At 41.7% G+C, this 13,215-nt stretch overlaps 1 protein-coding gene across 5 annotated transcripts in view; it reads right to left on the bottom strand.

The window, feature by feature from the left end:
* The window catches only part of pcnx1 (pecanex 1), a 450,027-nt gene that overhangs the window by 179,734 nt on the left and 257,078 nt on the right, over positions 1-13,215 (bottom strand). For 4 of the 5 annotated variants that reach the window (XM_072486041.1, XM_072486049.1, XM_072486025.1 and 1 more), the window contains 4 exons: positions 9,729-9,786; positions 3,182-3,396; positions 153-306; positions 33-65 (listed from right to left, as the gene is read on the bottom strand). In XM_072486041.1, the coding sequence (XP_072342142.1) occupies positions 33-65; positions 153-306; positions 3,182-3,396; positions 9,729-9,786 (460 nt within the window). The remainder of the gene's footprint in view (positions 1-32; positions 66-152; positions 307-3,181; positions 3,397-9,728; positions 9,787-13,215) is intronic. The other variant, XM_072486034.1, reaches the window with a different exon arrangement.

Raw genomic sequence — 13,215 nt, 5'->3', positions numbered from 1 at the left:
TGTTTTTCAAAGAGCAAAGTATTTAAACTTACATGTCTTGGAGAGGAAGAATCAGGCTGCACACTCTATTAAAATAAAATGTAATCACTAATTAATTTAGTAATATTTTACAATATAATGTGCAGTAATATTGTGACTAAAACAGCCCATACCTTCAAAAGTGAGTATTGGCAGCTGGCAATAACCAGGCAAAACTGGAAGACCCAAATGTCTTTAAAGAACCCATCTATTAACAAAACAGATCCAAGGAAGGCAACAAGAATTGCCAAAACAATGGCCAAAACATTCTCCATAATTTCCCGATTCCTAGGAACAAATCAGAGACATATTAGTGTTCCAGTATGCAATAATAGGCAATTCCAGACTGGGCATGCAAAATATAACTGATCCACTTCATTTGCCAATTTCACATAAGACCATGAAAAGTAGGAGCAAAAGTTGGCCATTCGGTCCATCAAATCTGCTCTGCCATTCAATGAGATCATGGCTGATCTGATGATAATCCCTCAACTCCACTTTCCCACATTATCCCCATGGCCCTTGAATTGCTTACTGATTAACATAAGCCTGCTTTAAAATGTCAAGCACCAAAGGGATGATGCATAGTCATATGCCACTCTCACCGTCAGATTTATTTTTGTTCCACAGGTTTCTCGTTAGTTGAATAGAGCGAAGTTCAATTTTCATTCAGAATTTTTACTTGTTTTTTGGGATCATATTTCAGGATTCCATCCTACTGCCTGTGTAACCTGCAACCTGTGTCTTTGAACCTTATCTGCCAAATCAAAAAGATGATCTCAGGTGCAACTGCTTTCTTGACCCTATTGTTTTACTGCAAAATCTCAGCAAAAGCTACTGAATTTAAAATATGTATGTAGCCAGGTACAAAATCTTTGACACAGAGACCGGTGAGAGTTGTGATGATATGTGAATGTCATTTACATCAAATATTCTGAAATGTTACTGCTAGCCTTCCATGGTTACCTTTCTAAATGCCCATCCAGAGGCAGCTAAGTAAACATGAAGTGCTTTCCCCCAGGCAATATTGCCAAAAAGCCCTGGGGAAGCAATTATACACTTCTGGGGAGCTGAGCAGCATGACACAAAGCATTTCAAAATTATGGGGGAGAAACTAGCTAGCTGAAAGATACTTTTATATCAGTGTGGTGCCCTCAATGTGGATCTTGCAGTCAATTAATTGAATACTCTGTCTGAACTACATAATCGATCTCACTTTAATAGCAGCAAACACACATTTCTTTTTTTGAAGCTTTCGGATTGTTTTTTGGAACTACCCCCTCTGCAGAACCAATCAGCCTGGAAGAGACCAGCGCCAGATTTCAAATGTGACAATCGGAGTGTGGGACTGGAAAGCTGCTTAAATGGAACCTGCACTATACCAAGCCACAGTGAAAAAGTACCTTAAAACATCAACATATGTACTTATGTCCAGGTGTTAATGGTCATGAGTGTTGTGGAATGTTTCCCACCATATTCAGCGTCAAAACTTTTGAACCTTTGAACAGCAATTGTTTCACAGAAGTAACCATAAATATAACATATCTCACATTATTTTATGCCCATTGAATCACAAAATGCTCAGAATAAGCAAGACGACTTTGCAAATGGGTTCTCAAAAAGCAATCAATTTACTTTATACACTCAAATTTCCTTTTGAGTTTTACTAATATAAAGCAAAATACATCATTTAATTAAAAAATTACCAATTAAGGGGCAACTTAGCGTGGCCAATCCACCTACCCTGCACATCTTTGGGTTGTGGGTCTGAGGCCCACGCAGACACGGGGAGAATGTACAAACTCTACACGGACAGTGACCCAGGGCTTGGATCGTACCACTGCACCACCGTGCCGCCCCCAAAGCAAAAATATAAAATACTCAAACAATATATGTACTATGAACAAAATGCTCAAAACCATTCACATAGGACATAAAGACATTGACAGTGATAAACCTTTGCATATTGTTATTACAGTAAAACAAGGCAAAGAAAAGGACACTTTTCTCCATTGCCCTTAAGCTATCCCTGATATTTGAAAAGCCTAAAATGCCAAGCATGAAATAATTTCAATCTTATGATGCAATAAACTACCTTGAATTATTCATATCAATTTTACAGATTGAATCACTCTGCCTGCTATGCAACAAACTGCTGCTTGATTAAAATTTATTTTTAAAAATCATGATTATCACAATCAACTGGTTAATAAGCAGGCACTAATCCCTGGTGGAGATGGTGTACCCAACTATCTATGGTTGGAGCCAGCAGTTCAAACAATATTTAGTCGTGTGTCCTTCAACATGGACCCAATTTGCTGATGCTGTCTCAGACATTATAAACAGTAACAGGGCTTTAAATTACTTCAGAACATGGAGTTCTGGGCAGTTTGAATTGAATTCCATTTGATCACAGACTTTAAATTATACAGTGAGAATGTTCAACTCATTAGTGTGAGGTTCCTGTTTCCTTCATTTATTTTAAATCAGATTAAGGCCAACTCTATGAGAACAAGAGCCTAATGTGAGAACATTTAAGAGCATAATAACCATCTTTCATAGGGTACACAATTAATGTCCTATTGCCTTCAGTTATTTCATTTCAAATTTTTATGGGGATTCAACAAAATCTTGTTTTGAACCTACAGATTGCATTTTCGAATAGGAGCTGGAGAGCTATTAAAAGTAGTTATGTACACGAGACAGTTCCAGATTTGATTCCCGCTTTTTGAAGAGTTCACTCATATTAAGTGGGACACCAAATGATCTTAGGGACCCTTGTCTAGGTCACGAAAAAAGAGTCAGACCGAGCTCCCATTCTTTATCACTTTCCAATCATGCATGGTAGAAGCTGCCAGATGAGAACAATATTGGAGAACTATGATGATGTGCTCCATGGTTAGATAATGTGTTGGTGTTCAGTCTGTCTCTTTGCACATAAAGACTGCCCAATCAAAACACTGGCAACCAGAGACTTGCTGATGCCCATGGAACTGTGCACCAAGAGACAAAATACAGAAAACTGGGAGATAAAAAAAAAAATCAAACCTCACTGCATGATAACATTTTTAATTTAGCTACCATAGTAAGAGTGCAGCACATAAGTCTTGAAAATCTATGTGAATCCATGCCTTTGTCACCTCAAGTAGTTATCACCTCTTACCTATCAAACAATGCTAATAGGGTTAGGCGGTCAAAGTTCACTCCTATCCATATCTTGGGAAGGATCCAGAACCGGTAGTAGTGCTTGATTTTCTGAGCCTCCTCTTGGGGTTGCATGTGATCTTGTAGGTCCGGACTGAGATTGGTGTCCTGCTGTTCCAGGAGATCAGGATCAATTGTCAATAACCTGTTCAGTCGAATCTGTGGAAGAGACAACTGCAACTGGGTTGGTCTAAGCTGTGTTTAAAACATTCTGGTGTGCAAAGTTGCACTGTGTTTGATTTGAAGAAAAGTTTGAGCCAAACAAACTGACATAGAACAATAGAAAAATTACAGCACAGAAGGAGGACATTAGGCCCATCTTGTCCATGTCAGCCCGAGGACAGCCAAGTTCCCTTTCTAATCCCACCTTCCTGCATCTGGTCCATAGCCCTGTATCTTACAACACTTAAAGTGCAGATCCAGTTACATTTTAAAAGAGTTTAAGGTCTCTGCTTCCACCACCAAATCGGTCAATGGGTTTCAGACACCCACGACTCTCTGTGTAAAAACGTTCTTCCTCATGTTTCCTCCACACCTTCTGCCATTTACCTGAAATCTATGCCCCCTGATCATTGATCCCTCCGCCAAGGGGAAAAGTTGAATTCATATCACAGAGTCATAGTCTTACAGCACAGAAAATGCCCTTTAGCCCATCACATCTGCACTGGTCAAAAACAACCACCTAACTATTCTAATCCCATTTTCCAGCACTTGGCCCGTATCGTCTGATTCGCAAATGCACATCAAAATACTTCTTAAATGTTATGAGGGTCTCTGTCTCCATCACCCTCTCAGGCAGCGAGTTCCAAACTTCCACCACCCTCTGGGTGTAAAAGCTCATCCTCACATCCCCTCTAAATCTCCTGTCCCTTACCTTAAATCTATGGCCCCTGGTTTTTCCCTCCAAGGGGAAAAGGTTCTTTCTGTCTACTCTTATCTATGCCTCTCATAACTTTATATATCTCAATCATGTCACATCCCTCCTATAATGTGGATTCCAGAACTGCGCACAATATTCTAGCTATGGCCTAATCAATGTTTAACCAGTTCCAGCATAACCTCCCTGCTCTCAAACGCTATGCCACGGTTAGTAAAGGCAAGTATACCATATGCCTTCTTAACCACTGTATCTACCTGCTCTGCCTTAAGGGACCGGTGGACATGCACACTGAGGTCCTTCAGATCTTTGGTGTTTCCCAGGGTCCTGTCGTTCATCATGTATTCCCTTGCCTTGTTTGTCCTTCTCAAATGCATCACCTTACACTTATCTCGATTGAATTCCATTTGCACTGATCATCCCATCTGATCATCCTGTCTGTATCCTTTTGTAATCTACGGGTATCCTCCTCACTATTTACCAACCCACCAATTTTTATATCATCCGCGAACTTACTGATCGACCCTCCTACATTCATATCTAAATCATTTCTATAAATCACAAACAGCAAGGGCCCCAAAACTGATCCCTGCAGGACTCCACTGGACACAGGCTTCCAGTCATACAAAAAGCCTTCGACCATCAACGTCTGCTTCTTGCCAATCATCCAATTTTGTATCCACTTTGCCAAATTTCCTTGGATTCCATGGGCTCCTACCTTTGCTATCAGTTTCCCATGTGGGATCTTCTCAAAAGCCTTGCTGAAGTCCATGTTGACCATGCCAAGTGCATTTCCCTCATCTCCACACCTGGTCACCTCTTCGAAAAATTCAATCAAATTAGTCAGACATGACCTCTGGTTCTAGAATTCTCCGCCAAGGCAAACAATTTTATTCTGTCCACACTACCTCATCCCCTCATAATTTTGTGCACCTCAATCAAGTCACCCAACAGCCTTCTTCGTTCCAAGGATATTAACCCAAACCTATCCAATCTCACCTCATAGCTACACTTTTCTAGCCCTGGCAACATTCTAGTAAACCTCTTCTGCACTCTCTAGAGCAATTATGTCCTTCCTGTAATGTGGTGGCCACAACTGCACACAATACTCCAGTTGTGACCTCACCAGTGTTTTATACAATTCCAACATTATATCCTTCCTTTTCTGTTCTTTCCTCTGCCAATGAAGGAGAGTATTCCATATGTCTTCTTTATAACTTTGTCTACTTGAGCTGCTGCCGTTAGGGACCTGCGTACTTACACGCCAAGATCTCTCACTTCATCTACCCCTCTTAGTGTGTTGCCATCTATTGCGTACTCCGTATAACGGTTTGACCTCTCTAAATGCATGGCCTCACACATGTGTGTTAAAATCCATCTGCCACTTCATCATCCAATCCACCGTCCCATCTACATCATTTGGAGAGTATAGCTTTCCTCTAGATTATCCGCCACACGGCCAATCTTTGTGTCATCTGCAAATTTCCCAATCGTGCTCCTCACGTTCACGTCCAAATCATTAATATATAACACAAACTGTAAGGGTCCCAACACTGAGCCCTGTGGAACACCACTTGAAACAATTTTCTATTCGCAAGTTATCATGGAATTTACAGTGAAGGAGGCCATTCGGCCCATCAGGTCTGCACCGGACCCAAGAAAGAGCACCTTACTTAAGTCCACACCGCCACCCTATCCCCGTAACCCAACCTAATCTTTTGGACACCAAGGGGCAATTTATCACGGCAAATCCACCTAACCGGCACATCTTTGGACTATAGGAGGAAACCGGAGCACCCGGAGGAAACCCATGCAGACAAGGGGAGAAAGTGGAAACTCCCACAGTCACCTGAAGCCGGAATTGAACCCGGGACCCTGGAGCTCTGAGGCAGCAGTGCTTACCACTTTGCCACCGTGCCGCAGTTTGCCACATTATCCTGTAGCCCATGGGCATTTACTTTTCTGACCAAGCTGCCATGTGGAACCTTGTCAAACGCCTTGCCAAAATCCATGTACACAACATCCACTGCACTAACTTCATCAACCCTTCTTGTCACTTCCTCAAAGAATTCAATCAAATTTGTACAGCAAGACCTTCCTTTAACAAATCTATGCTGACCATCCTTGACTAGTCTGTGATTTTCTACGTGACCATTAATCCTATCTCTCAGGATTGATTCTATTAATTTTCCCACCACTGGCTTATGACTAACTGGCCTTTCCTTCGATCCCTCTTCAAACAATGGAACTACATTTGCATGTCTCCTATCTTCCAACAACTCCCCTGTACCCAGTGTGGATTGGAAAAACATCCTCAGATGATCTGCTATCTCCTCCCTCACCTCTTTCAGCAGCCTCGGAAACAATCCATCTGGCCCTGGTGACTTATCAACTTTACGAGTTCCAAGCCTTCGAGTACTTTCTCGTTCTTTATGATTATCCCGTACAATATCTCACAGTATTCCTCCTGGGTTACTATATCTGAATCATCCCTTTCATTGTAAACACCAAGACAAAATATTAATTTAAAACCCTTCCCACAGCTTCTGCATCTACATACAAATTCCCTTCTACATCTCGATAGGTCTCACCTTTTCCTTAACTAACCTTTTACCATTAATATATTGGTAAAGTATCTTTGGGTTTCCTTCGATTACTTGCTAATCTTTTTTCATGCTCTCTTTGATTTTCTTATTTCTTTTTTTTATACGTCCTATAGGTGTCTAGGCTATCTGCAGTGCTTAGTTCTTTGTGCCTATTTTAGGCTTTCTTTTTCTGTTTGATCTTCCCCTGTATTCCTCTAGACAACCAAGAGGGTCTCGATTTGGCAGTACCATCCTTATTTTTGGAGTGGACATGTCTACTTTGTACATTTAGGATCTTGCTTTTCAGTACTTCTCACTGGTTTTCCACCGATTTATCCTCCAGCAGTGCTGAGCAGTCCACCTCAGCCAGTCCCTTCTCGTTCCTTCAAAATTTGCCTTCCCGCAGTTCAAAACCTTTACTCTTGCTTTATCTCTGTTCTTTTCCATGGTAATACTAAATCTAACTAAATTGTGATCACTATCCCCGATATGGTCACCGACTGTCACTTCACCCACTTGCCCTTCTTCGTTCCCCAAAACTAGGTCTAGAATTGCATCTCCCCTCGTTGGGTTTGTCACAAATTGGTTGAAAAACATTTCCTGGACACACCGCATTAATTTTTCTCCCTCAGTGCTATATTGCTTGAATCCCAGTTGATATCGGGATGGTTACTTTCTTCTACTATTATTGGCCTCTTGCAGAAATTTGCCTACATACCTTTTCTTCTATCTCCCTTTCACTGATTGGGGGTCTGTAGTATACGCCCAGTAGGGTGACTGCCCTTTTTTATTACTAAGCTCAACCCATAAAGTCTTGTTTTTTGACCTATTTAGTATATCACCCCTTCTCACAACTGGAATTGATTCTTTAAGTATTGGTGCTGCTCTCCCTCCTTTTTTATCTCCCACTCTATCTTGTCTGAAGACTCTATAAGCAGGAATACTGAGCTGCCCATGTTACGCCTCCCATAGCCAGGTTTCCATTATAGCAATGACATCCTGCTGCCAGTGTCTACCTGTGCCCTTAACTCATCCATCTTATTTTGTAATATTCCTTGCATTGAAGTTTAAACAATTTAACCCCGTCAAATTCCCTTGTTGGACAGATTTTAAAATTTGCTTCTTCTGCAATTCCACGTTTCTCGCTACATCTTCTACATCACTAGCTAATGTTCTACCTCCATTTTCCTGATCTGAATCTGACCTAACTGATCCTACTCCTGGGATCCTCATCCCCCCCCCACCCAATGTTCCAGCAAACTAACTTGCAAGCCCAACACAAAATGAGCTTTTCTCCAAGACAGTCTGACTCTCATTACCAAGCTTTAAAAAGGGAATTTGATTGAGAAGACCTGTTTGGATATTTTTCAATTGCTATTCTTTACACTGCTATTTATTTGAAAATATAAGCTTTATTTTAAGTCTGTTGAACTCTTAATTTGTAATGTTATCGCTGCTATGTAAGAGTATTTTGTGATGTTAAGTAGAGTTACATTAGATCCAGTGAGTGGGGCAACTGTTAACCAAGATACATAAGACGCTTGTTTTTAAAAATGTCAGACTTTAATTAGGTCTAGAGTCATAAAAAAGCTTTTTTAAAAACACCATTTTATGTTCCAGTGGGGTTTACTGTCTCAATAATATGGCCTCTTCATGCCATTATAACAGATGATAATCGAAAACCAGAAACAATATGCATTTGAGACCTCCGACACATGACATTGTTATCCCACTAGTACAATCTATTATGTGAGCAAAGATTACTGAGTATCCAAATACACCCTCTGCCATGCAATTCAAACACACTATGGCCCAAATCTTACGATATCTGGTTCATCAGAGATCTGACTGAAGTTGGAAATCTGCAACAAGACCAGATGTGCACACATGCACTGAAATTGTCCAGGAAGTTCAAACTTCCAATGGGTAGATTTGCACTTCCCAGGACCCAATGTCAGAGACTTGGGCCAGATAGGTGGGACTTACCTACCTCTGGATAGCCAGAGACTTTTCCAAAGGGCGGAAATGGCTGCCACGAGGGGGACATAATTTTAAGGTGATTGGAGGAAGGTATAGGGGAGGAAGGTATAGGGGAGATATCAGAGGTCGGGTTTTTACACAGAGAGTGGTAGGTGCGTGGAATGCACTGCCAGCGGAGGTGGTGGTGTTAAAGTCATTAGGGACATTTAGGCGACTCTTGGACAGGCACATGGACAGCAGTAAATTGAAGGGGTGTAGGTTAGGTTGGTCTTACATTGGGATAAGTGGTTGTCACAACATCGTAGGCTGAAGGGCCTGTACTGTACTGTACTGTTCTATGTTCCTACGCTGGAAATGTTATGCTTGTTAATACATGGTTTAACTCCCGAATTAGCCAGCATAATGCACCTCAACTGATTCCCCTCATCATCTCTAAGACCTGACAGGACTACACCCTCCACTCCCACTCTGACCTAACCCAACTATCCCCTCCACCCAACCACCCCTGACCTGACCACCCAACGCTATCACTATCCCTTCTCAAACTGAACAGACTACCCACTCATCCATTCACCCACACCTCCATTCACTAACTCACTCACTTACTGAAAGACTTCAAACTTTTGAAAACTTATCTGAATCCAGCAGCTAATGTTGCCAGGGGCGGGGAGCCTCATCTTTTCTTGTGCTCAATGTTTTTCCCTGGTGATGTCTGTACTCACCCATCACTGCTTCAGCCAGGATCGAAAGTCCCAGCTGATAAATTGAGAAAGAGTTGAGTCACAGAAATCTTTGTGGGCAGCTAACTGCAAGATATGGGCAAATGTCTCTCTGGGTCAGTCAATTAGAAAGTTCAAAAAAGCTAAAATAGAAATGTCTTAAATTGACTCAAAATTGTTAGCATATCTTTTCTTTCCCACACACATCGAGCAGCCTGCATGTCTTAGTAATATTTCCTGTTGCTGTAGAAAATTTAACCATACACTTTCAACGGTATCTGAAAAGTAGCAGTAACATCAAAATGCATTTTTTTCAGTAGGGACAGCATTTTCCCAAATACTTACTAGATCATGTGGATAAAATCTAACTGAGGTAGAGCTTGATAGATGAGATTCTGTGTCCCTGTAAGGGAAAAATAAAACCACTTTAATTTGTGAAAATGATAAAATGTACTTGTTTTGTGACTGAGAGGGAGTATCATAAGTCAGCATCTAGCTTTTTTCACTTTTTGAAGGGCTTAGGCAACACTGTAAATAGCTTGAATGTCTCAGAGAGAAAGAGAGGAAGATTTTAATCTTCAGAACATGAGGTTGACATTTTACAGTTGAAATGCTGGACAGCCTGCAAGCTGTAAATAACATAGACTAACCTTGAATTGAGGGACAGCTATTAAAAACTATTGCTCTGTCCAATATTCTCCATCAGACAAATCTTGTCAATCATGATTTCCAGCTACATTCCACATGCATTGAAAAACACAATCAAGTGCACGAGGAACTGGTTTGGGCCTGCTCTCAATTTCAACTGTTGATGCATTCAAATGACTGTACTGACAGTTCTTGAATTCTGGCATGCATGTGTGATGATGACCTGTCACCTTTCTGCTAAATCTCACCTAAGACCCATCTGTTCTGCTGTCATGGAGACTAGTTGAGATTCAAAAGTACACCAACACTAATTAGAGTTCAGAGATTCGCCTCCAAATTAGGAGCAAATTATCCATGACAATATCAAATAATTTGAAAAGGACGGGAACACTTCCAGGTTCCATCCAGCCTAATTCAACTTCTCAGCTCTTGGTCCGTAGCCTTATAGATTACAGAGCTTCAAGTGCATGTTCAATTTTTTTGTGCTGAGTTAGTTGTTCTCAGCCGGGGTGTACTGCAATTGTCTTGAACCTTCCTGGAATAGGAAGGGGAAAATAAATCAGCTGAAGGTTCCTGAACGATATCCAGTTATCCTACTGCCAAATGTGTTGGGTGTCAGCGTTGGGTAAAGACAGAGCTGGACTTAGCTGTGATTCCACCTACTTTATATGGTTAAATAACCTGAAATAATTCACTCTACTCATGACAAGGAGGCCAGTAATGTCAGCCTCCTGTGCCATGGAGGATGTCACAACCCAACATCAAATTGTAACCCCAAGCATGATGTAATAACATGAGAAGAGAAAAAGGAATTACAAAAACATTAAGTGAAAAGGAGGATCTAGTAATAACAAAGACAGGTACAGATCAGTCATGATCTAATACAATAGCAGACTAAGCTTGAGGGGTTGATATGACTAAAATGTTCAAGGTGGAGATCGCTAGATTTTTGTAGGCTACAATATCATGGCAGGATATGAGAAAAGCCAGGAACATGCAGTTAAGCTACAAATCAACCCTGGTCTAATTGAATGACAAACCAGGGTCGGGGAGCTCAATGGCATACGGCTGTTCCAATAACTTTGCCCTCTTAATTTTAGACTCTCCAGACATGTGTTACTGTCTGGCTAGAATGATAGGTGTCTAATTAATTCAACTGAATTTTTTGAGTTGATCATTAGCACAATGGCTAGGGCAGTATCGATGGATATATTTTGATAAGTGTTCATTATGTACTGTGTCTGTGCCAGGTGAAAAAGAGCTAGGCAGCCTAATTCCAATTCTCAGCTCTTGGTCTGTAGCTGTATTGGGTTACAGAGCCTCAAGTGCATATTCAAGTTCTTTTTTAAAATGTGTTGAGGGTTTTTGCTTTGACCGCTCTTGCAGACAATCCAGACCCCATTGGAATTCTGCAGGTGGGCCATAAATTTAAAGTTAGAGCTGGGCATTTAGGAGTAAAATCAGGAAAGTTTTTTTCAACAAAAGCGATGTCTGCAACACTCTATCCCAGGCTTGTCCAACGAACGGCCCACGGCTCGGAGCTGGATACAGAGTGAGTAGGGTGGTTCAGCGTGCGAGGGGCAAATTGGCGCATGAGGAGCGTTGAGAGTGCGATGGATGGTGAGAGTGCAGGGAAGGCTGAGAGTTTGAAGGAGAGAAAGGGGAGGGGAAAGAGACAGAAAGAGAGAGGGAGGGAGTGAGAAGGGGAGGGGAACGTGTATGTGAGGGGAGTATGTGAGGAGAGTGTTGTGAGGGAGCAGAGTGTATCCACAGGTCTGGCTCACTCCCGGTCTCAAGATTCCCATTCACCCTCACCCATACAGCAAAAGGCACTCTCATCCACTATAACAGTGGGTGAGGGTGAGTGAGTGAGCATCCTGAGCCTGGAAGTGAGTTGGAAACACATACAACTCATCCTATTACATTCTAATACTCATCTTTATTTATTACCCCTTTTTTTTCTTGCTCACTAAGTTGTTTCTTTTCATACCTCTGTTTTTATTTTGAAATTCACATTTAATGTCGTGCCAACATTATCTCACCAACATTTTCTCATCAGCCCCTTGATTGAGAAAAATGTTGAAATGTATCCCGCCCCACTTCAACATGAAAAGGTGGGGCAAGTTTGCTCTACCCATATGATTGAGGTTGGTGGGTCAATAAAGATTGAGATTGATAAATATTTGGTAGATAATGGTCATCATGAAAAATTGAGCATCGGCTGAAAAAAATAATTGAGGTGCAGACTTTTCAAAGTCTAATTGAATAGGATGAATGGGCTTTTTCCTATCTCTATGTTCCAAAAGCTCAGGTGAATTTATTGTTGGATGTGCCCTTCAAATTTCCTTTAAACCATCTTTGCAATTCAGTGCTCTGAAAAATCTCATGCTGGATTGTGGAATTGTGCTAATGATGATAATAAAGACACAAGTTTGGGCCCATTGGATTCTTCTTAAAATATGGGCCCAAATCTTCTGAGCAACAGCAATGATCGTCAGTTGCTGCTGTGATTGAAAATTCCCTCCACTTCTGCGGCTCTTGCTTGAGCATCGTAAGTTTAAAGGTCCAGCTTGAAAATTAATGAATAATGTTAGTGAATAGTTGAAAGCGGGTGGGTGAATGAGTAGGTAGGTGGTAAGGAGGTAGGGGATAGGGTGGATGAGGTGCCAGGTTGGGTGGGTGGGTAATCAGGTCAGGGAGCTACGTGGGTGAGTGATTGGAGGTGGGTTGTGTGGTTACTCAGATGTTAGACGAGGTTTAAATTTCCTGGGTAACTATTGGAACTGTCTGAAGTCTCTGACTCTTAACTCGGAGGTGGAGACATAGAACATAGAAAATACAGCACAGAACAGGCCCTTCGGCCCACGATGTTGTGCCGAACCTTTGTCCTAGATTAATCATAGATTATCATTGAATTTACAGTGCAGAAGGAGGCCATTCGGCCCCCTGAGTCTGCACCAGCTCTTGGAAAGAGCACCCTACCCAAACTCAACACCTCCACCCAACACCAAGGGCAATTTTGGACACTAAGGGCAATTTATCATGGCCAATCCACCTACCCTGCACATCTTTGGACTGTGGGAGGAAACCGGAGCACCCGGAGGAAACCCACACAGACACGGGGAGGACGCACAGACTCCGCAAGACAGTGACCCAAGCCGGAATCGAACCTGGGACCCTGGAG

The sequence above is a fragment of the Scyliorhinus torazame genome, chromosome 2, assembly GCF_047496885.1.
Source record: "Scyliorhinus torazame isolate Kashiwa2021f chromosome 2, sScyTor2.1, whole genome shotgun sequence".
NCBI classification, from domain to species: Eukaryota; Metazoa; Chordata; class Chondrichthyes; order Carcharhiniformes; family Scyliorhinidae; genus Scyliorhinus; species Scyliorhinus torazame.
This window is presented reverse-complemented; position numbering and strand designations above follow the sequence as displayed.